General features: G+C 35.3%; 1 protein-coding gene across 4 annotated transcripts; it reads left to right on the forward strand.

Moving 5' to 3' along the window:
* The first annotated feature begins 427 nt into the window (after positions 1–427).
* PNPLA4 (patatin like domain 4, phospholipase and triacylglycerol lipase) lies at positions 428–23489 on the forward strand. Of its 4 annotated transcripts, none has more exons than XM_075522648.1 (8): positions 428–754; positions 1532–1655; positions 7378–7562; positions 11552–11646; positions 11823–11958; positions 15395–15460; positions 20534–20686; positions 22646–23489. In XM_075522648.1, the coding sequence occupies exons 1-8, from the start codon at positions 596–598 to the stop codon at positions 22793–22795; spliced, it is 1068 nt and encodes a 355-aa protein (XP_075378763.1). In that variant the 5' UTR covers positions 428–595; the 3' UTR covers positions 22796–23489. The 4 variants fall into 4 exon arrangements, with proteins under 4 accessions (XP_075378763.1, XP_075378772.1, XP_075378781.1 ...); XM_075522657.1 differs by having other exon boundaries at positions 430–754; positions 22718–23488; XM_075522666.1 differs by lacking the exon at positions 22646–23489 and adding an exon at positions 21752–22635 and having other exon boundaries at positions 430–754.
* Positions 23490–23704: the final 215 nt, after the last annotated feature.

Raw genomic sequence — 23704 nt, forward strand, 5'->3', positions numbered from 1 at the left:
CTTTGGTTTTGTGAACAGTTGGTGTGAAGTTGCTGGAACACTCCTTGCACGTTTTCCAGCTGACGTAGAAGGAACAGTGTATTCACGTTAATTATAAGGGACAGTTTGTACACTTGTTCTTTGCGTTATTAACAATTTTTAGTCCTTCCTGTTTCTGAAATGAACAATTGGCTTTATGGTTGGTGGTGAACAACACAGTGCCGGATGGAGGGTGGTGAGAGAGACAGTAGCTACTGAACAAAAGTTCTGCCTAGAACTGTTTCATTGTCAAATGAATCAACTGCTAACACGTCTGTGTTTTAGGTTGTGATCCCTTGAAAGCTGAATGTGAGAGGATTGTGAAGAGGGCCTTGTTATAGTATCAGGGTCTTGATGTGCAACTGCCTTTCAACTACCCTTTTTTTGTTTTTCTGTTTTTTTCCCCTTAATGTTTTTAAACAGGTTATGTTTAGAAGAGAGGAAGTTTCTGCTGTGTACTTCTATGGTGTCCAAGCTCATCTATTGATACTTCCTTTGTAACTCCATGGTAAAACAGCTTCTGAGAGTATCAGTTTAGTTACCACGTTATCTAGATCCAGAGGTCACTTTTAAGAAAATGTGGACTGCTAAAAGTCTTTGTAATGCTCAAATATTGTTGCTTCAGTTGAAAGAAAGCAGATTGTGTAGTTGCGTGTTTCCAAAAACTCAGCAGTTCTGGATTGGAATTCTAAATTATTGCACAATAAGAGCGCCATGTAACAGAGTTAAATTCCAGGTAAGTATTTTTGTGGTGCTCTAGGTATAAGTGGTATGCATCGATACAGTGATAATATAATTTCTTTTAGAATCTACAGAGCTAAGCTTTTGATCTTGTGGCCTTATTTATGAATTGAAGATGCCTATCAAGGTAAAAGGGCAGGCAGCAAGAAGTTGCAGGAGAACTAGTGTTTCAGAATGAACTTTTTGTGTCTGATAGTTCTAAGATGGGGAGAAACATTAATTTTTTTCAAATTATACTTAAGACAATACTGCATGATAACTGACAGGCTTGTTAGTTAGAGTGACAGCCGTTTAGTGAAGAATAGGACCAGAGTTCTCTGGAAAACTTTTTACAATATGCAGTATTTTACAATGCAATGTTGCACAAAAAGGGGAAAAAAAGTCAATTTTTATTGCATCGGTAAGGGAGGATAAAAACATAAGAGTTTAATTATAAAAAAAAATCTGTGGATATAAACAAAAATAGTGGGAAAGGACACAAAATTAAGGCTAACCTTGGACACTGGCAGTTTCAAATGGCAATGTTTTTCTTTTTCTAGATGTCTAATTAAGTTCTTCTTTAAAATATAAATTGCTGCATGCACTTTATGAATACTAGAACATTGTGGTTTCAACTAGTTTAAGGGGGGGGTAAGCAATTGAGAAATTAATCTAGATGGTTTTACAACTATTTTAATTGACTTTATTAATCTGTTTAAGGATAAATAATGTTCATCTTATATTTGCCTGTTGTTTCTCTTTTAAATAGTAATATTTGACTGTATGATTGTAGGTTTCCAAGGTAAATGATAAACAATTGGTAGATACAAGAATGGCTACTAGTGCAGAGGGTACTAAAATAGCTGCTGGAAAAAGTCCCAGTGGAGTATGTGATGGAAGCCAACATCCATTAGAAGGTATTGAACCTTTTGGCACCCTCTTCTTAAGGAGTCAGCCTTCCCTGTCCTTTCTAGACATCTTGTGTTAATGATCAAGGTGGTCTAAACTCTTAATTTGAAAGTTTTGTATCATGTGTTGTGTTTATTTTCCAATTTTAAGGGGATTATACACGACTTCTGTAGATTGCAAAGTCTCATGTAGCTTTCCTAAGTGTCTTAATGGCTGATTGGATTGTGTACTGATTATTTTGTATTATTATTATTTAAATGGTTTTTTTCTTCAGCTTCATCAAACTCTTACAATGTTATTCTGTGTGACTGGATAGATGCAAAACTTAGTTTTCCCATTCTCTTGCTAGCAACTCTGGTGACATTTAAGTAGAGTATAATCTGTTAGATGGGTTACTGTTTTGTGTGAGCCTATTTTTGACTGGGAGAATCAATTTCTTGACTATTCACTGAAAGCTACGAATGGTCTGTGATGCTAGTGAACTTCTTTTTCCTCTTATAAACATGAAAAAACAATTAAACATTCCTGTGTGAGTGGTGATTTCTGATTCAGGTAAATTAGTGGTTACAATTATGACCCTTATTTTAGCAATGCTGCCTAGCTAAATAGTTCTTTCCATAACTTTGCTTGTTTTGTCATTCCTAGCTAATAACTAATCCCCAAATGTGCTGTTATGCATCATACATTTTAGCTCCTGTGCTTCGGGGTGCTTGGTCATTCTCAGTCTATGTATATTTAATTTTTGTTTGTAAAAGGTTTTTTAGTCAGTTGCTTTGGGCATTTTCAGCTTTTGTTTACAAATAGGATGACAGGGAGGTAGTTATGACTGGTTAAGACACTGAGCTTGTATACTGTTTATATAATTATATTGTTCAGGAAAACAGCCGTGTGAGAAACTGTTGTGCTATTTCTTGTGCATGACAATTAGGAAGACAGTACCTATCCTGAAAAAGCTATATTGTACTCTATCATAATTCTGCTGTATAAGCTTGTCTCTTTACATGCATTCTCTTGTAGGTTTGCATTAGAAACGGATGAGATAGTGCTGAGTAAACAGAAATTTCCCCCTCCCCCTCCCCCCCAGTATGTTTTTAATCACCAGTGAATTCTTTTTTTTTTTCCGCAGATGTGAGAATCTTTTAAATAGAACTCCTAGGTTTATGTTTATTCCTGAATGCTCCTGCATTATCTGTAAAGTAATGAGATTGAACAGCCCCAGTATCCTTCTAGTGCCTTCTTGTACTTATCTTTTCTTATGCTTCTGTTTTTTCTTGTAGACAACAGAAACATACCTATCCCTTTAGCCAGTTAAAATCTTTATATTTTGAAATTTGCCAATCATGTAAGAGAACAACGTTTTTGAAAAGCAGTGGCAAAAGCATTTGCTATGTTGTATTTACGTCGTATCTCTACAGTGTGTGCACTGTCCAGCTGAAACGTACTTGTGCATCTTTTAAGGTTCATTGAAATTTTTTCTTAACACATGCCAATATGATAACTTTGAGTTAATAGATAATATCTTTAACAGTCAGAACTTACGTTAAACCCTCTAAGAACATTTGTTCTGAAGTGTTGTGGAACAGGTGTTTCATACCATTTCTAAGATAGCAAGATTTCTGCTGTTTGCTCAGGCAGCTGAAAAAAATGGTCTATGTCCAGATGTGGCTGTGCTCCTATTTCTGGTAATCTGTAAGAAATTGGCAGGGAATAGTCATACTGTAGACTTAATTGTTTCTCTGTACGTCCTCTTGGGAGTTGTTATAACCCTACTATTCTTTTTGATCAAAAGAGCAGTGATCTACCAGATCATCAAAGCAAAAGACATTTTTGAATCATACTGTCTGTGAAATGCACCATTCTAACTTGCAAATCAAGTGTTGCCATGACATGTTTGCAGGAATCAAAAGAAATGGGAAAGTTTGTATTCTTATAAAAGTGAGTATTTGGTTTCCTGTTTCTTGCTTTTCTGATTTTACAGGACATTAATGAATGCTTTCTTATCTTTTCCTCTTACTCAGAGGTTCCTTTGCAAGGTGAAACGACATTGCTTAACTGCATCTGTCGAGCAGATAGTTCCTTACAGAACCATGATTCTTGTTCATCTGTATCATCTTTGTAGGTTAAGTGCTTTGTTACAGATTTGTTGTAAGAGGCCTTCAAATCAATGTAGAGAACCTCCCTGTAGGTAGATGCATAGTGCTGAATGAAGATGTTGATGTTCTCTTGTTTATAATGCTGATTATTTGCAATACTGTACTGATTTTAATATTCTGAACAAATGATTGTTCACAAGACCTGATTGTTTCACCCAGCAACAGGTACTAGCTATCACTTAGGAGCTAAACATTACATGATTTTTCAGTTAACAACTGGATAAAGTCCTAAGCAACCTGATTTGATCTGATAGCTGACCCTGTTTTGAGCAGAAGAAGATTGCGCAAGAGACCTCCTGAATTATTCTGTAATTCAATGATTTTTTTTTTCTCTCATTATTTACCCACTTGTAGGGTTGTTACATGTGTGTGCAAAAACCCATTTCTCAGTCATGCGGCTAGATGTAACTGCTGGATCTGTCATTTGAACCTGAATGTCATCTGCCAATTAACGTTTGTACTGAAGCATTTTTAAGTTTCATGCGTATGTGATGAATACATAATGTAGATCTGGGAACTGACCCTAATTAATAAAAATGTAGTGACTTGATAGCACAGCCATGCTGTTGCTACTTTTGATTTGAAGTTCTCTTGGGGAATCTGTAAAACAGTGCTGTATTCATGCCATACAAATCCAGTGGATCAAGTATGTTTGTTTAAAAAAAAAAAAGATTTATTTTTAACTGCTTTTTGGATTGCATTCGTTTCATCTTTTTGGACTTGAAATTAGTCTACTTTTAACAGAGTGTGAGACTAGCAGCATTCTTTAATAGTATTGCTTTACTTGAAACCTTAGTGTTCTTTTTTATTTTTGTATGTTCGTCTCTCACGGAATCCTTTTGTCAGTCAAGAAACTGATGTGAATACTCATTCAATAATCTCTGTCTCTTGGGTAGGGGAATGAAGAAGGAGGAAGAGAAGTATGGGATCTAAGTGTTAAGAAATTAATTCTCATCAAAGAGTGAATGCCACGTATCCAGACACTCAAGAGAACAGTGGTTACTCACAATAACTGATAATTAGATAGGACTAAAGCTCATATAAGAAAATAAAACTTCCTCATGAAGCCTGGTAAGAGAAGGCATAGACATCTGACTTGAGTCAGTATATCTTCAGTAGGTTTTGATCTGAGATTCAAATAATCTCTTCAGTTCACATAACCTCCTTCTCTGTTCTTCTCACTTCAGAAAACATACCAGCCAATTCTTCATACGTTGAAGTGTGATTGTCTTCTACATTTTGTAGGGATTTTTTTTTTCTTTTAAAAAAAAATCCTTTAATCTAAAATTTCTGGCTGTAACTATGCTTTAGATAATCTTTTTAGTTTTTATCTTTTTTTCATTTGTGAACATCTAAATATTTTCCAGCAGGGAGAGATACCTTTTAGAATGCTTTGTAGATGAGCCTTGTAGAAGGTTTAGAAGATGTATATATACATGTACATAAGCATCGATATGCTTGTTTTTATTTAAATAAGCTTATTATCTTACACTTGTGTTTCTTAGTTAAATTTCATAGGTCCCTTGGATATAATTCTTGGGACTTGTGAACTCTTACTTTGCTTATTTATTTTCTGACCAATCAACCATGTAAACATGGTCCTTACTTCTTATAATGTTTTACGTTAGTGTCTTGAGCCTGAAATCTCTTTTGGACAAAAAAGGGAGTTAATTCTTCCATGCTTGCTTTTTTCCCTACTTAATAATGCACTTGCTTTAACCAACTTCACCTTTTTGTCAGAGTGGACCGTAATGCAAATGCGTCTTTGCTCCTAAGTTGTAGAAGGCATGGAAACAGCTGCAGCAGTTGGTTAAACTACAGAGAGTTTAACTAGCCTGAAAGAAAGCACATCATGGCATCATACTTCAAAGTCTCTTTAGTTTTGTTTCCACTCTACTAAAAAAAATCTTCAGTAGAATTCTGTTTGTTGTTTTCCAGTAAAATCTTGAGTAAATTTTTTTTATCTTCTATGTAGTACAGTGATTTTTCTTTAAATTGAAAAATCCTTTATTTTTAAAAGTAGTAGCACAATTTATCATTTGCTTCATTGCAAATGCCTTTCACTCATATTGCCACAGCAAGAGCCAACCTGAAATCCTTTCTATCAGTACAGATGTGTTAGATGTAAGTTACAGGTATTCATATTTACAAGTGGATATGCAAGTGTTTCCAGTGTTAAGGGGGTAAAGTGCAGTTGATAAACTTCCTTATGATAGTGTAGTGTTTTAGCAGCATGACTGATGCATCAAACAGTATGCCCTGGCACTATGAGATGCGCGTGTGCACGCTTTCTCTCTCTCTCTCTCTCTCTCTCTCTCTCTCTCAGGAAAATAGTAAACCTGGTTAGCCCCATTCGTGGTCTAATCATATTATGGCTAAAGCAGTTGAGTTTAGCATGTCTTCTTATCTAGTGGTTTTGAAAGCTGTTTCTTATCCTCATCTTTCCTGCTCTTCCCATTTCCAAGCTGAAGAGGCAACTTAAACCAAAATCTGTTGCTGTACATGTTTGCCTGTCTTCATCAGAACTGACACCACAGTGTCTGTATGTGAATTCCAAAAGAAACGTCTCATCAGCTATCTCATTATGAACCAGAAAAATCAAGTATAGTCCTGAGTATACTGATCTATTTTTTTCAGTCCCATTCATATTGACACATACCCAAATATACTGTGGGAGTTTATTTTTAATTCAGTACTAAGATAATCTGTACAATATCTTATATACCTGTACAACATAATCTTTGGAATAGCTTGCTCTCATAATTGTAGTTATTTGCAGAAACAGAAGAGCTAATAAAATATAAAATGTACTGCCTTTTTTTTTTTTTTAAATCACCTCGAAGGATCTGAATTTATGAATCCTGTTTGTGTTTTTTGTTCGATTTAAATTCTGTGCTTGACACCTTCAGAGTGTGTGTGTTTTCATACATTTAGTGCTTTGTATTTTACCTTGGTGGTTTTTTATTCCTTCTTATTTTAATAGTAGCAACGATATGTTGCATGTTTTTCGAAACAATAAATTACTTTAATAAGAACTTGTCTATTAATGATTACTAATAATACTAGTAAGCAAATGAGTTCCAAAGGTGAAGGAAAAATTGCTTTCTTAGAGAATTATATTGGGTTCAAGGCTGTGTGTTTGTAAGGGGAGTATGATGACACAGTAACCAGCAGTTTTATAATGAATTTGATTTTTACTCTAGGTGACTAACAGTGTTTGCTCTCCAACAGCATTCTTCTATCACTTTTGAGTAGCTACTTTTATTTCTTTGTATTTCTTTGACAAATTAGATGAAAATGAGTAGTTACATTGTGTGTGTATATATATATATGTATTTCTTGACTGAAAAAGGGATTTGTACTAAGTATTTTAGAGTTGTTTTCAATTTTGGAGATGTTAAACTGACTGCTACTTGTTTGATGGATTTGGTAAACAAAAGTTTTTACTGTTCTTAAATAAACTGGTTTTTGTTATATAGATATTATATGTGTTCCGTGCCAGAAGAACAGATATCTTAATATTATAAGATAAAATTAACTGATCCTTTTTCTGACTGTCAAACTTTTATTTCCACAGCAAAAATGAAACATATCAATATGTCATTTGCAGCTTGTGGGTTTCTGGGTATTTACCACTTGGGGGCAGCAGCTGCTTTTTACAGGCATGGTAAGAAGTTACTGAAAGTTGTGAAAGCTTTTGCGGGAGCTTCTGCAGGATCACTGGCTGCCACTGTCTTATTAGCAGTACCAGAAAATATAGAGGTAAATTAATAAACTCGGAGTTGTAGGACATGATCATTTTAAAAGTATATTTTTGATAGAATCATCTACCATGCATTTTTAAAAAATATTCTGGTTCTTGTTTTTCTCCTTACTTTATGTAAAGGAACAGGACTTGTGTATGTTTTTTCATTAAAAAAAAAATCTGTGACTCATGGGCAGAAATGTTTATGAAGCAAGTATTTCTTTATGACAAAAGTCTGTTGTACGAACTTTATCTTTTAAGCTATGTAAATATAAATTTCATGTGTGTGAATGCCGAGTTGTATGCAACCAGATATACTTTAATATACCGAAACGTATATGCACTTAATCACTCTACATTACAAAGTTAATCGTTTTCTTGGGTAGAGGTAGGCTTTGTTAAGCAAATGCATAGCACCATCATTTTGTGAAAGGAGATGAAAATGGCAGATGGACTGTATCTTCAGGAAGTTGAACACCACCACACACCGGCTTAAATTTTTTCCTTCCTGTGTGTGCTCCATTAGGCAGCGCAAAAAGTGGCTTGTGCACCTCCTTTAGACTCAGTACAGTTCACGACTTAACAGCAGTAGCCCCACTGTATGCCAGGGAGGATTCACCCTCACAGCATTCTGTTCTGACATGCTGCATACGTGTGTGTTTGTTTTTTTTTTTTTTTTCTCCAGAGATGCCACCCTGCTCTCACCATGGATATGGTGTCATGTAGAGACAGCAAAGTGATATTCAATGACTGCTCTTACAGGTTCTGTGGGAGAGCATTAGCTTGTCTTTGTTTGTTTTTCCTCTTAGGTTAAGGCTGTTTTGCCCTCCTGAATTGCCTGTAGTGATTTTGCCTTAATATATGTAGGGGACTAGGCCTTGCCAAAATGTTAATGTTTCTTTAATATTTTGAATTACAATAAACAGCATTATTGTGACGGAAAAAAAGGCTGTTAGATTTTTTTCTTCTAAGTACATTTAGGTTTCAGTCCAGTGAGCATTGGGTAACTTTCTCCAGGCCTTGCTTGTTACAACTTTCACTGCATTTGATTCAAACAATAGTCCCACACTTTGCGACTGATCTTTCTGTTCGTTTGTTGTTTCTGCTGTGATATGAACTTAGCTTGCAGTGAGCTATACTTCTGTTGCTTTCAGTAGTAAGTTCTTCTCTGGCCTCTTTCCGCCCCACCACCCCCTCTGATGTGGTATTAGGAAAGTTCCACTCTGTTGTGATGATAACCTTGCTTGTATTCTGTTCAGGTGTTACTCCTTTTCTGTAGCCTCTGATTAGTAGTTCAGTTTCAAGTTTGTCTGGTATAATGCATACCTGTGACTTTAATTTCCTATATGGTGTGCATAGCAGCTAGCCTTTTCTTAGCCCAAGGAAATTTTTCTGCTTATTCTAGGCTCTTGGTATGAGCATTTGTTCCCAGCCTGGTCCAACGTAGAAAAATCTTTCTAAATAAAAATATTATAAGAGTTTTTGTTTTTTATGTTTGTGGAAACTAAGCCTATATTACATTGAGTCTGATGGATTTTTCCTTGAAAATATGTCATTTTAATACAAACTGAAGAATATTTAATGAACCTTTTAGTCCTTTTTTTATTTACTTTTTAGTCATTCTGTTATATTGTTTAAATGGAAAATTGAGAGCTGTTTTTGGGGAGAGGAATAATTCTTCCTAATTCTAATGGAATTTAAGGCAGTGTTGTGTACTGAATAGAATTAACTTTTCACATGAGGATAATTTTATTATTACCTTTATTACATTTATAACTTGAAATATTTTATATCCAGAAATATAACTCTTACATAAGTTAATTTTTTTCTTTTTTTTTTCCCCCTCTTCCCCAGAGATGGCTATGTTAGAGAAGCTATAATTAGGACTTTCTCCATCTCCTAATCTCAAAGCTCTAATACAACCTTTCCTTATCTTGGAGAGAATGTAACATTGAGGATTTCTTGTTTCGACTGTTGCTGTTCTAATATGACAGTTTGCAAATGTTTTTCAGTTGTATCTTGGATTTTTGTCACTGTTGAAAAAGCAGGGGACTTGGGAATTCTAGGGAGGCTTATAGAGTTATCTATAAGTACCTGTTTATTTCAACAGTACCTCAATCATGTTTGATGTCAAGTTTGCGTAACTCAATACAAGTAGTTACAATTTCTAAACATGTCCTCAGTCACTATTTAAAATTTAGATGTATTGTTTAAAGCTTCTAGCACTAAGAGTATAAACAATTCGTAGCTGTAAGAAATTGTCCCTTTTGGCAGCAAGAATTTATGGCCTATTCTTAGTACTTGTAATATGGAAAGTAGTTTTCTGTCATTCACCTAGGTTTGGATTCATCCAGCTCCTTATTACTCTTAGCTTCCTATCACTTTATTAAAGCATCTTAGATATAAAGATAGTCGTTCTGAGGTGCTTCTGTGTAGGGTTTGTGGGTTTCTTCTCTATTTAGAGAGAGAGGTGTCTGAATGTGCCTCTTCCCAGCAGACTGACTACAGAAGAAGCCTAGCTGCCTAATGTAGAATAAATTCAAGACTTGGTGCATATAACTAGTTTTATATATTTGAATTGGCTTGGAACTGGCAATGGCAAGTACCTCCTAGGGTAAAGGTGCAAATCTAACCTATGTGAAATGAAGTAGCACAAATCTTTACAGTGATTGTTGCTTTAAGAGGTATGGACCTCTTAATGAACTTTTTTGATACATTTATTCGAAGGCCATATAGAGAAAGCAAAGACAGAAATGTAGTTCTTGCATCTCACTTGGGTGAGTGCTCTGTCGTACAAGTGATGTGAGGAAGTTAAACTGCTCCAACCAGCTTGCTCCTGATCTCATACTAATCCTCACCCCAACTCTTCCCTGTTTTTCCTTCCATTAAATCCTGTACCCTCCTCCTCAATAGGACGTTTGCTTTTCTCTTTTTTTTTTTTTCTTTCCCCAGTCACATCAATCATTTATTTTGTTACTAGCAACATATTTGTTCTTCATGCAGGAAGCTAATAAGCCAGGAACCCCAAACGATCTATAGACAGATCTTTTATTCTGTAAACATGTGGTTATATAGGTGAACATGAATATAATACATTTACTGAGTATCAGTTTCAGAATTGCATAGGATTGGATTTAGTTTTTTCCCAAGTCCCTAAAATCATTAGAGAGGTCTGCATGAAAGGATAAAAAGGGAATACGAATACTGAATAGTGAGTCTTAAGCATTCAGAATCATAATTCATTGTTTCAGAATGTTTTTGCTAAAAAATAAATGCTACCTATTCCTTTACTCTCCTTTTGGAGTTCTTATGGCTCACACTTCAAGCTATTTTTCTACAGTCATTAACGTTAGGCATTTCGGCTTGCATAAAACGTTCTCCGTGCAGTGAAATCTGTTGCCTGGTTTTCTGTAGTTTTCTTTTCTTCCTTTGTCTTCCATCATAGTATTCCATTCATTAAGTATTTCCATAGTATTTTATTCATTAAATATGTGTATTTGTTAGTAGCATGGTTTTTGCATTACTGAGAAGAAATTGTACTAATGGTAATTTTTTTTAATGCTTATAGGGTTCTTCAGGTACTTTTGTCTGGTTTCAGTACTGAATTAGTCTTTAAAATAAAAGGTGGCTTTACACTTGAAATATAAATGATCTTGTAATGACATGGTTCAGAGAACTGATTATTTAGCAGTGGTAATACATAGAAAAATAGCCTTTAACTTTCCTTGATTGTTAAAGTGGTATTCTTGTGATGGTTTATTATTATTAATTTTTATTTTTTTTTAATTAGGGATCTTGTTTTCTTACAAATTAGTTCTTATAAAAGGATGAACATTTTGTTACGCATATCTTGTTACAAACTAAGTACATATGGGAAAATATTTTAGTCGGATCTTATAGCTCTCTCTTAATTAAAAGCTTTAGCCACTAGTATGTTTTAGATACCACAGTTGAACATGCTTCCCATAACTAAAACATCCTTAATGGTTAATATTTTAATTTGCAGAAATGTAAGCAGTTTGCCTATGGATTTGCAGAGGAAGTTAGAAAATTGGACTTCGGGGCTGTAACGCCTGGTTATGATTTTATGAAAACACTTAGGTACCTATCTTAACACATCTCTAAGATCATTTTTGTGTGAAGCTCTCTAAATGAAAATGGAAAGCGTGCATATTTTTTCTGTACTGTGGGGAGCTCAGCACTCTTTCACCCCTAACATATTTGCAAGGTTTTTAAATAATGATGGTGAATAATGTTTAGCATTTTCTTTGCTCTAGGGAAGGCGTAGACTCTATTCTTCCTTCTAATGCTCATGAGATAGCTGAGAACCGTCTCTATGTGTCAGTCACTAACACCAAAAATGGGGAAAATCACTTGGTTTCAAGTTTTGCCTCCAGGGAGGACCTCATTAAGGTAATGAAGTTGAATATTGCTGCTTTAAATAAAAATGCTTGAGTTTCTTCAAGGTTTAGGAGTATGTTATTAGCCGTACAATAAATCACTGTTTTCCTCAAGTAATCACTTACACTATCAGTGATGCTACAACCATAACATAAACAATGGAAGCAGAATTTGATCGTGCAATTTCACAAATTTTGCTAAAATTTTTGTGTGTGTGTGTTTATTTCATCTGTTTTTAAAGTACTACCTTGTAGGCAAAGTCTGTTTAAAAAGTAACAGGGTAACTAATGGTTACAGTAGATGAGAATAAAATAGAGGATCTCCAAATTTTGTAACAATTCACTGAGTCTTTTTGCATGTCTTACTTCACTGATACTGTTTATATTATGTTTCATCACAAACGAAAGTAAAGAAAAGAAAGTTCCTGTCTTAAAAAGAAAAAAAAATAAAATCCAACACTTTCTACAAGTCCTTGTGGGGAATAGATATAATGTAATGTTAAGTACCATATATAAACTATATTTTAACTCTCGCTGGAAAGCGTATCTTTTACTGCCTATCTCTTTTCTTTTGAATACCACTTTTTAAATTTGGATCAGGATTGTATACATAAGCTGATATGAAATGGTAGGATGAATTCAGTTGCATGTAAAGCAAATGTTCTTTCTAGTAATTGATTATATCTTAGTGGAGGACATCACAAGATATAGCAGAATAAAGGAGGAAATAGAATAAGAAGGAATTCCTTCTTTCCCTGTCCTTGTGGATGCTTAGAGTAAATAAGAGATCCCTTATAATTAACATTTAAAGAAAAATAAAAATCACACTTGTTAACAAAATCTCAAAGTATGTAGTGGAAGTTTGCCTTTACAGTATAATTTTTTAAAATCTTGACCCTGATATTCTACACAGTCAATCAGTTCGCAAAATTTGTAGGACTTAATCATGCAAAGATAATTATGCAAAAAGTTTATCTCAAATTATGCAGTGTTATTTCTAGCTATGGTAGCCAGCAGTGACAAGCATGGAGATTATTATTCTGTAAGTTTGTTTTTTTGCAGTGAAATCTTCTAACCTGAAGATAGTTAGAAGCTTCAAGATGACTTTGGAAATACATGTATTTTATTAGTATTTCAATAGTTCTTTCATTGACTTAACCATTTCTGTTCTGTTCTTTTGTTCCATATGCTAGCAGTGGAATGAGTTGGAATAATAGTAATAAAATTCCAAATAATTGCTCATTGGAATCCATTCATATTGTCTGTTCTTTCAGTGCATCTCGTAATGCATGTTTTTGTGCATGCCTTCAGCTATGCATGTGTCATTTATACAACAGTCTGAATGTTGGTGGCTGCCCTGGTAGCATGGAGGATAGAGCTTGTTAGGTTATATAATCGTATTACGCCTTTCCTATACGCGATTTACTATATCCAAGGGATGGATAAAGATACTACTGGGCAAACGGTTTTTTATAACAGCAAAACTTCTGTAGCCTCTGCCAGAAATCTTTCAGCTTCCATATGTAATTGGTTTCAATGCTTAACAAGCCTTATGGCTCCAAAGTTTTTCATAATGACTAAACTGAATATATGTGCTACAATTTTAAGCTTTTATTTTCTTTTACTATTCCCAGTGGACTTGGAACGGCAGTTTATAATCTCCCACTTTTGAAATAGTCTTTACATATGCAAAGACAATCGTCACGTACCAGTGTTCCTGTACTTGCAGTTCTTAAACTGGAGGTGACAGGGAAGAGAGGCATGATTTGTATGTTTGTGAGGGAGCAGGGCACAGAACGCTGTTGTATTTAGTTTGGAAAGGTGGAAGCAGTGAATAGGAGTCAACACTGGTCTGTTAGTGGTAGGGAAATACTGAAAGTGTTAGTTCTCCAAACTCTTCCTTCCTCACCTCACTCTTGAGATCTAAGTGGAGATAAGGAAGGCCAGCTGCTTTCTTCAGTCTTCTTGAAAAGAATTCACACTTTGCAGGGCTTACCTGGCTTTGACTGTTTTCCTTCAGTAAACCTTTTGTCCCCATTTCTCTTAGTTTAGAAGGGCCGAAGTTACTGAGATGGAGTTGAAGGAGAGAGGAGAAAGGGAGTTGGGCAGGGGAAGAAGCTGATGTGGGGAACGTGGGAACCCTGTAGGATGTCACTTATGAAAATCTGGAGAGGAATGGTTTCAACGGGGACCTTATCTTACACTTTTGTGAGGGAAAGGCCTGTCTGGTAGAGAAATAGCTACAATTTCACATTTGTAGTGTGGAAAATAAGAAGAGAAAGCCTTTTTATCTGAGCTCAGACAAAGCTCTGGTTCTTTAGATCACTGGGAAGAGAAATAGGCAAGAAAAGAGTTCTCAAAGTGAAAGGCTTCATATAGTCTCAGTTAAAACTTGTTAGGGGAGGAGAGGTGTTTAATACTGAAAGTAGGTTAATTTGTTGTAAAAATAAATGCAATTCCACCAAAAAAGCTCAGGCATTTTCTTCCATAATCTCCATGGATTGTGGGTTTTTTTATACCTGATCATCTTTCACATAGTATATACTGCAGTCTGTAACCTGGTTCTGTTCCCCAGATTTGTGTCTCATGCTGCCATGCAAGCACATGCATGCATATTCTACACATTTAGCTATACGAAAATTTCTGACATATTGCACTTCATCCACGTATCTACCCCTTCTCTTTGAAATGCTGTATCCTAATTGCATGTATGTAGGTGGATACATAGGTATAGAGATACATACGCACACTCATAGATATTACTATGAGTGGATAGAAAGGTGTGTGTGTGTGCACATCTGTACATGACAGAAGAGGTGTCTTGGTCTGCAAAAAAAAAATTGAGAACTGCTGTAGACAGCAATGTAGGCTTACAATAGGACAAGTAGTAATTTGTTAATACTTGAATGTATTAAATGTAAAGTATTGGATACTGATAAAGATATACATATGTGAATTTTCAGGCTGTTTATTTTGGAAATTTTGAATTCTTAGAAAATCTGTTTGTTAGAAGAGTAAAAACTATATTAATAAGCCAGCAGAATGATTGGGTCAGCTTCTTCTTTGGCAATACTCTATATGGCATTTTTTTCAGCATATTTAGTTTCTGCAAAATCACATTTATTTCACATTGTGTAAGACTAAGTTCATACTCTTTTGAATCACATTACTCAATGAGTTAATTTGTGATATTTTGTTTTGAGAGTTGTCACCATCAAGTCAGAAAAAAACCCAAACCCTACTGAATAGTGGTAATCATATTTTGACATACCACAACAACAAGGCATTTTTGAGATGAAAATGTTTTTATGAAAAACTAATATGTTAACTGGTTACTGCTATATTATTTAATACAGATAAATGTTTATGAAAATATGTATTGGTTCAGAATTACTTTGTTGCCTTTTCTTCACTTATGTGCTTTATTCTTTCTTCTTTCTTTTCTCTAGGTCTTGCTAGCAAGTAGTTTTGTACCAGTATATGCAGGAATTAAACCAGTGGAATATAAAGGAGAGGTAATTTTTCATTAAGTTTAACTATCAGCTCTTTTTTTTTCTTTTGTAAGAGCATTCTTAATTTATGATGTCATTATTTGATCTTAGGGGAAGGGTAGATGGGAATTGCAGTACTGTATTTTGTAGAATAGTTACTGTTTCTGTTGATACTGTAGATTAACACCATGAAAGATGACATGAGTTTGTTCATGTGTTGTTTCAAAAACTGTGCGTGCTGAGACTGAAATGATCTTTGTATCGTGAAGCTGTTTCCTGAAGATAATGTCTAATGCTTACCATGAGAAGCAGCTTCTCGTAGTAAAGATGCTTCTCACAACAAGCTGTGTTACCAACTCTAAAATGTTTTTTGCAATTTAAAGGACCACCATTCTGCTTTTCTGTTTAATGGAAGGAATGATAAAGGAGGTTTTGGCAGCTTGGACACTGCTGGAGTACATGGTTCTTTCTACATATGTGTTGTAATTCTGTACAGAACATGAGAACATGCTCACCAGGCACCTTCAAATCTCTTACCTCTGGACAAACATTAAAGGATAAACTTTTTTTTCCCCTATAGCACAGAGCTATGAAGTTTTCAGAGGTGTACAGTACTATAAGAAAACCTTTTCACAGTGGCCTGTACTTGGTTTAGCTTCAATAAGTTTTTTGTCTTTATTACATAAATATTTTACCATTTTAAGAATAATTTTGACTATTTAGTCTGTTTGTAATTACTAAAAGCATGAAAATAGCCATTTTTTTTCTTTCTGAGAAATACTACATAATACTCTTTCCTTTATTTCCTCATACTCATCCAAATGATGCCTTTAGAACATCTATAATACTCACAGCCACCCTGCCAAAAAAACCCCACAAAACCATATGCATTTGTCTCTAGCAAGAAGGAGTTGGAATTCATTATGTCAGAAAACTTGTTAGCTTTAAATTGTGTATACAACAGTACATACCAGCTAAAATGTTTGACAAGTTTAAATCAGTATTACCTGACTGCTTGTGTTAAATGGAGACTGCTTGCAGCTTCCCAGGGTCTGGAAATTTTGTTGGAGTCTTTATATGTTGCTTGTGCAGTTCAAGGAGCATACATGGTTGTTTTAGGTTCATTCTGCCATTAGTTAAAAGGAAGGAAGTTTCTTTGTTAAATTTCTTGTGTTGTTCTTTCAATTAAGAAATTGAAAAGTTGGCTCAGAGTTTTGTCCAAAACTCATTTAAAACCCATTTTACTGGATGAACACTGCTATTATGATTTGCTTGGGTATTGTAGTGTTTACTGAAACACCTGCAGCCTCTTCTTAGTGGACAGTTCTCATTCTTGCCCAACTTTATTTTTTGCATTCAGAAGTGAAATCAATGAATATTTCACGGAAGCTGGTTCTTCTGTTACTTGAAAGCTTGTTGTCATTCCCAAAGCTTCTTGCTATTCTTCGTAAGTGAGATTCAGAACAGGCAGTTAGTTTCTGAGAAGAAGGTTGCTTTCATTTATTGTTATGTGTTAGAATGATTAGTTCTGCATGTCTGCACTGACTTTTCTCATATTCTGTAAAACAGTGCATTTGTGGTTTGGGGAAATTTTTTTTTTTTTTTTTTTTGAGAAAACTGTTGCCCATAAATGAATGTGACTTCCATTCTTTAGTCCAAAATACTTGGAGCAGAGTGAGAGCAAAGACCGTAGGATTTCTGTTGCAATAGTATTTCCATGGCTTGGAATAGTGGGTAATGAGGATATGTGGGTGGGTAATAGGGGTCCTAAAGCATGCAGTGTAGAGCCAGATACATGGCATGTAACCTCATGATCCAGACGTAGTAAGCACTGAAGTCAGTAAGATGGATTGGATATTGATTTGGCTCTGCAAGGCCACCTATCATATTAGCACCATACTCCAAGTTTCCTGAAAGCTTTAACTGTAACAGATCAAAGTCCTGTCTGCATTTACACTAGTTTCAGGGAGTAAATTCCTTAGGCCGTATGGTCCATGGCAGCGTGGAACTGAGCTTACTCCCTGCTAGCTGCTCGAGTCTACTGGCCTTATCTGTGCTTCAGAACAGTTGGTCTGGATCTTCTCTGGGCTACATAAGTCACTTGCATACATATCGCCAGGTCATCTGGGAATGTTTTTGAAATGTATTTCAGTATGTTATCTGAGGTATGTGTTGCCTGATACATAAGGGAGCATGGTGCAGTTTTGCTAGAATAGTGTCAGAAAATAGCTAAACCTGTTGCTAGCCTGTCCATACTGCCTATAGAGAGTGAACCCCAGGGTAGACTGCTCCCAGCATTTCACTTCCGTTTTCTTTTTAGGAAGAATGCTTTTTGGGAAGCATTTGGCTCACACTGGGATTAGCAAGCATACCTGTAGTATGATGCGTGCTTGGAGGCTGGACTTTTGCGGTGCATAAGCTAAATTGCACGGTAGCATAGGCAGAACATCTGTCTGTTCATAGTATGTTTTCTTCTGGTTTGATGAGCCTAAAAATAATCTGAAGGAAAAGGGAGTGTAAAATAACAGCTGAGAATTTGTAGTTTGCTACTGGCCTCAACTAGCTTTTTATCTGGGTTGGGTATTTAAGGTGTCCTTGGACTAGGCTTCCAGTAACAGCAGGGCAAACTTGCTCCATGTGAAATTATCTTTCTCTGAGTTGGTTTGGTGTCCTCTGAATCTCTGGCAGGGTTAATCTTTAAGACGGGTAGAGATCTGCAGATGATTGAGTTGACTGTATCAGATGATGGGGCTGTAGTTTGTGTCACTGTAGTTCTTACAGAGCAGCTTTGTAAAAACCATCTACTGGTAAATAGGTAGATTCTGTTAAGTCCAGCCCAGATCTTTAATTTCATTGTCTGGTTTGGTTTCCATTGCACATTATTTCAGAACTTTCTCTGTCTTTGCACTGTACTTACAAAGAAGAAACTAACTCAGAAGTTACCAGGAATTTGCCTCATCAGCTAAGAAGCATTTCTCAGGAATTGGTTAATGGAATTAAAAGAATCTGGGGTATTATACCTCTTTATTTGCAGCATATAAATGTTTTATTTTAAGTATGTAACATGAGGGACTGTGGAGCCAAAATATTTTTGACTGAGAAGCAGTTTCTCCCAAATGTTTGAAAGGGCATGTCAGCCAGGAATAACAGAATCTACAAAAGATCATGCTTAATAAAAAGTATTGCCCTTGCCTTGGTAAATATTTTGATTTTCAAATAAATATTGAAGTTACAGAAGAGGAGAGGGGGGAAAAAACCTAAATAATCAGAATTTTTAAAAGTGGGAGAACTTTTAAGTGGTATATATCCATGTGTGAAAGAGTAAATCCGTATATTGCCAGATACGGGAGTTGACAGTGAAAGGAGGGGCAAGTGACATCAAAGTCTTTTGGTTCCATGAACTCAAATGTGGCACTGGGAGAAATCTACACCTACAGAATTAAAAGGAGGTTTGCTTTAAGCGAGAGTAAAGGACACAGCTGAGAGGGATCTATACAACCAAGTGATGGACCTCAGAGAATCTCAGGGGCTTCTGAAGAACAAACACTGTAACCTGAGATAATGCTTTCTGTATAGCAGTCACTGCACTGAAAGCTAGTGTCTTGCCAACAGTTTGAAGACAAGTTTAATTTAGATTTTGTAAACAACTCCCCAATAGTATACTTTTTGTGAGAGGGGTTTTTTTTAAATTTTGTGACTAAATTCCTGTAGCACTTTAAGTAATTTTGTAGGGAAACTTGCATTATTTTGCCATTTCATAACAGTCACATATAGTATCAACTACAGGAGAAAATTTCTGCCTGACTGGTGCTGAAGAGTACTAGTACAATTTGCCATTTGATTGTAGTGTTCTGTGTTAATGAAACTTGAAGCTGACATCCTGGAGCATTCAGTTTATCTTTGGGGAGGTCAGACCCTTAAGAAACACTGAGGTGAATCTTATAATATTATTTCTTACAGCATTTCAACTTGACTAGCTTTAGGTGTCTGCAGTAGTCTACATATTCCATAGTTAATGTGTGTTTCCTTTATAATTAGTGGAGAAGAAGAGAAGAAAGCACTTTTTCAGCACAATTCAAATCAGCTGTAAATGCCTACTTTAGGATAAGGTGGGTCATGTGCTAGAAGCGTTTTCTCTCCCTTGACAGTAAAGGAAGTGTAGAATGACTAATTTGGCTGTAGATGTATAAACTTCAGTGAGATGCATCTGATCACCAGACCTCATGTATGATGTCAGTGAATGCATCTAGCCAGTAGACTGATGTTGAGTTTTGGGTTATGCATGTAAGCACAGTAAGAAATATGAATGTATAAAATACATTGGAAAGAGATGTCACAGCTGTCCCTGCTTATACTGGGATGGAATTTGGCTATGGTCCCTCTGAAGCTCAGGCTTGCACCCCTAGACTGCCTTTAGAACCAAGAAATATGTGGAGCTGTGCAAGAAATTCATTGGTTGGTTTTGTTTTTTCTTCCTCATTCTTTCTGGTACTCAACTCCTGTAGCGGACTCGATGTCTGCTCCCTCTTATGTGCCATAGTTGTTCAGCTCCTTCCCACCTTTACCCTCTGGTTTCCAGCTATTGCTGTCGTGTGTTGTGTATGTAAGAAGACAAGAGGCTCTGGAAGAAGAAGTCATATTTGGTTTAGTTTGTGCAGTCAGTTTACATATAGATGTAAACACCTACAGATTATCCAGCTCCTAGTTTGAATCAGAGTAATGTTTTAGGAGTTTTGTCTGATATGGTTCACATGTAATACTAACAATCTTATCTTTTCATGTATGTGTTGAGAAAAATTCTGTATGGGGCATTTTGTTATTAGGTCAACTAACCAGCCATATCAGTAGCTTGATAAATATATTGCACACATATTTACACATTATGTCAAATGCTCATTGATTAAACACTCTGTGTGTACATTGTCAGTTCCTTGATTTTTATGCCTCACGCTCAAGCTTATTCATAGTATTCTGAGAAGGAAACTTGTAAGTTTTCTTGAGGGTGGGGTGGAGGAGGCAGGGACAGGAAGGATGAAGTATTCAGTTATGAACATACTGTACTAAGGTTACTTTGAAAATATTTTTATTTTCCAATAGAAGTGGGTTGATGGTGGCCTTACCAATGGCCTTCCTATCTTGCCTGTTGGAAGAACTGTGACAATTTCTCCTTTCAGCGGTCGATCAGATATCTGTCCACAAGATAAAGGACGTGTGGATCTTTATGTTAAATTTGCAAAACAAGATATAATGGTGAGTTGCTTGTTTATTAAATAACTTCAGAAGAAGAAAACATAATTGAGCAGTTAAGGTTATGCTTATTTTTAAGTGTTTATTTTCTGCGTATATATCAACTTAAGTAATTTTGGCATTTTCTGTTTTGCTAATGGAATGTAAACTTTTTCTTGAACACAAGGGAAGGAAAATGTAGAATAAATTTTGTCAGAAAGGCTGAAAAGCATTGATCTAGTACAAAATTGAGCAAATTATCACAGGCTATTAAATGTAAATAATCTAGGCTTGCCTTAAGTATCAGTTGTCTTTGGCTAGGCAGAGTGTTTATAGAGGAAGAAAAATAAAGAATTCTGTAGAATACCTCAGGAGAGGGAAACTCCAGAGCATCTCTTCATACTTATTGAAATTAGCTGCTCTAACTGAATTTAAAATACAAGTTTGTCGTACATTTGAAATGGTATACAATGACTTGTCAACTCATTGCTCAAGAGAGCTCATGTTAAGATTTTGAACATTTGTAACCACAACACTTTTCCAGAAATTATTTTGTTAGATTTACAGAAACATTTCTGTATATTGAAATATAGGCTAAGACTGATTTTTATGGCCTCCTTGTCATCGTTGCCATTTCTGTCTTTGCAAGCTTTGTCTCACAAACTTTAACCACAGTATTGCTTCCTTTGACATGATGAAAGAAAATATTGAATAGCTGTAGCCCTAGCTGTCAACAAAACTCCATTAGAAAGAAAAAATAAAGATTAGCAATAATTGGTACTTTTTTTTTAAAGGTTCTTTTAGACAGTTCTTAATATGCTTTCTTGAGTAATGTAATCTTAAATTGGACCAATTTCTGAATCTTTATTTTGTTTCACAGAGATTTTAAGCATGATAGTACTTGGTAAATGATCATAAAGCATGACACTATTGATTTCATATATATTGAAAATATATGCAATACCTTACTGTACGTTTCTTGGTTGTGATTTGTATCTAATAGCTAGTGCATCTAGAGGAAGAAAAATGAGCTGGTGATGAGATTAGTTTAGAGACAGAAAATTAATTGCAGATTTACATTTCTTCCAGGGTCCTGCAAGTGCAGACTTGTGCAGAATCTCAGGCAAAAATTTTAAACTATTCCATTTGAAGCACTCTTAGCTTTTAGAGCTGTAAAAATGTGAACTAAGAATAAATCTTTTTCAGCGATATTGTAATCTGCATAAAATGAAGAGTTGTATATCTTCATTTATCTGGATTGGAATGTGAACAGTTTTCTGTCTCTTTGAACCTCCTCCATCTATTAGTGTCAATTTGAATAATTGCTTACTTCAAATAATGAAGATGATTTTGATATTGTTTTTCAAAATTGTGTGTAATAAAGTATGTGGCTAAAGCATTAAATTAATCATGTAAATTAAGTGTTCAGAACTTTATTAAATCTAATTATATTTTTAATTTTGTTGTAAACAATTTAATAATGTCTTTATTCAATAATAGAGTTCTGAAATCTTTTTACACCATCAAAGTGACCACTTGAGATGCTGAGTAGTTCTTAATTTGTTGGTAATACAAGCTACATTTATACTCATATGTTAAACACTGCCTGGGAATGTTTCCAAGAATGTGGTTGTTTGCACTAGTAAGCTGTCAAAATATTTCCTTGCACAAGTTTAGCATGTGCCAGCTACCACTCTGCCAGACAGTTCTGGGAATGTTTCCGAAGTTAAAATGTTTCAGAAACTTTGCGCAGTTTTACAGGCAGACGGTCTGTCTTGGAGGAGTGAATTTAATAGTGTATATGCAGACCATTTGTGCCAGTTTGTCTTGGCGCTCAGCCATGTACCTGGACACAGTTAATTTACTAGTGTAGACAGGGCCATGCTGGTCTTTTGTTTTTACATATGCTACATGAAACAGATGATGGAACAGATAGCAACACAGTCAGGTCTACATAAGTTGCTTTGATAAACTAATTTATAGCTTCTCGCTCTGTTGCAGCTGTCTCTGGCCAATCTAGTAAGACTTAATCAAGCTTTGTTCCCACCAAACCAGGAGAAAATGGAATCATTGTACCAAAATGGGTTTGATGATACTGTCCACTTTTTACTGAAAGAAAACTGGTTTGAATAGATGGTACATAGAAAATTAACAAAACCTGATGGCTGTCAAAACACAGCTACGGGCATCCTACAGAATCTAAGGGATTGCTGTCCCAATTCCAGTTTATGGAAATAAAAATCCCAATGGAATTGCATCTGCTTCTGCCAAGAAAGTAACAGTTGCACTCCGAAGATCTGCATAAACGCATCAGAATGGGAATTGTACTTGCCTGGTAGTTGTCTTGTTTTGAGAAGGTTCAAGCTTAGATCCATTTTGCTTTAGCTGAGGACTTGAGCATGGGATTTGTAAAAAGCTTGTGTTGTCATAATTGCAGAAATTTGGAAAAGTCTTTTTCAATGTTATGTGAAAGACAAATTGAGGTTGTACCATGAAAAATTACAATCTGTATTGTTCACTTAATGAAATAGTTGTGTGTGCTAATTGGATGCTTGCAATATTGCTGATCTAATACGTACCTTGCAGTGTTCTACAGGACTTGAACACTTAGCACTAGCCACAAGAAATAAAACATTTGCACTCTTTGATATGTGTATTTTTTAACATTAAAAGTTCTTGCCTTTTTCAGTGAATGTGGTCTTCTAAAATCTGAAATCCTAGTTCAAATTTATAACAGAAGTGTAATGTTTGAATGTAAAAATATCTTGTAAAGAAGGGTGTAAGAAATTATTATATTATCATGTTTTCTTCCTCTGCTAAAATTGAATAAATATTTTTTTTTTGAAACTCTTGTCAAGAGCTCATTTATAAATTTCTCGGAATACTGTAACAACCTGATTATCTGCAAAGAAACAGTCTGTTGGAGAGAAGTTGAAGTAAGTCATCAGGTAATGAACACAGACTCGCGTATCTCATTCTTTTACCATTCACTTTGCATTGACTACCTTAAGTGCAAGTTCAGGATTTTCAGTCTTAATGCCT

The sequence above is a fragment of the Mycteria americana genome, chromosome 1, assembly GCF_035582795.1.
Source record: "Mycteria americana isolate JAX WOST 10 ecotype Jacksonville Zoo and Gardens chromosome 1, USCA_MyAme_1.0, whole genome shotgun sequence".
In the NCBI taxonomy this organism is placed as follows: domain Eukaryota; kingdom Metazoa; phylum Chordata; class Aves; order Ciconiiformes; family Ciconiidae; genus Mycteria; species Mycteria americana.

Bases quoted from the DNA above. Each gene is read 5' to 3' on its own strand.
- PNPLA4 (XM_075522648.1), top strand. From the start codon at position 596: ATGTGGACTGCTAAAAGTCTTTGTAATGCTCAAATATTGTTGCTTCAG. The intron at 7,563-11,551 runs GTAAATTAATAA...TTTAATTTGCAG, and splicing joins CAGTACCAGAAAATATAGAG to AAATGTAAGCAGTTTGCCTA. The intron at 20,687-22,645 runs GTGAGTTGCTTG...ACTAATTTATAG, and splicing joins TTGCAAAACAAGATATAATG to CTTCTCGCTCTGTTGCAGCT.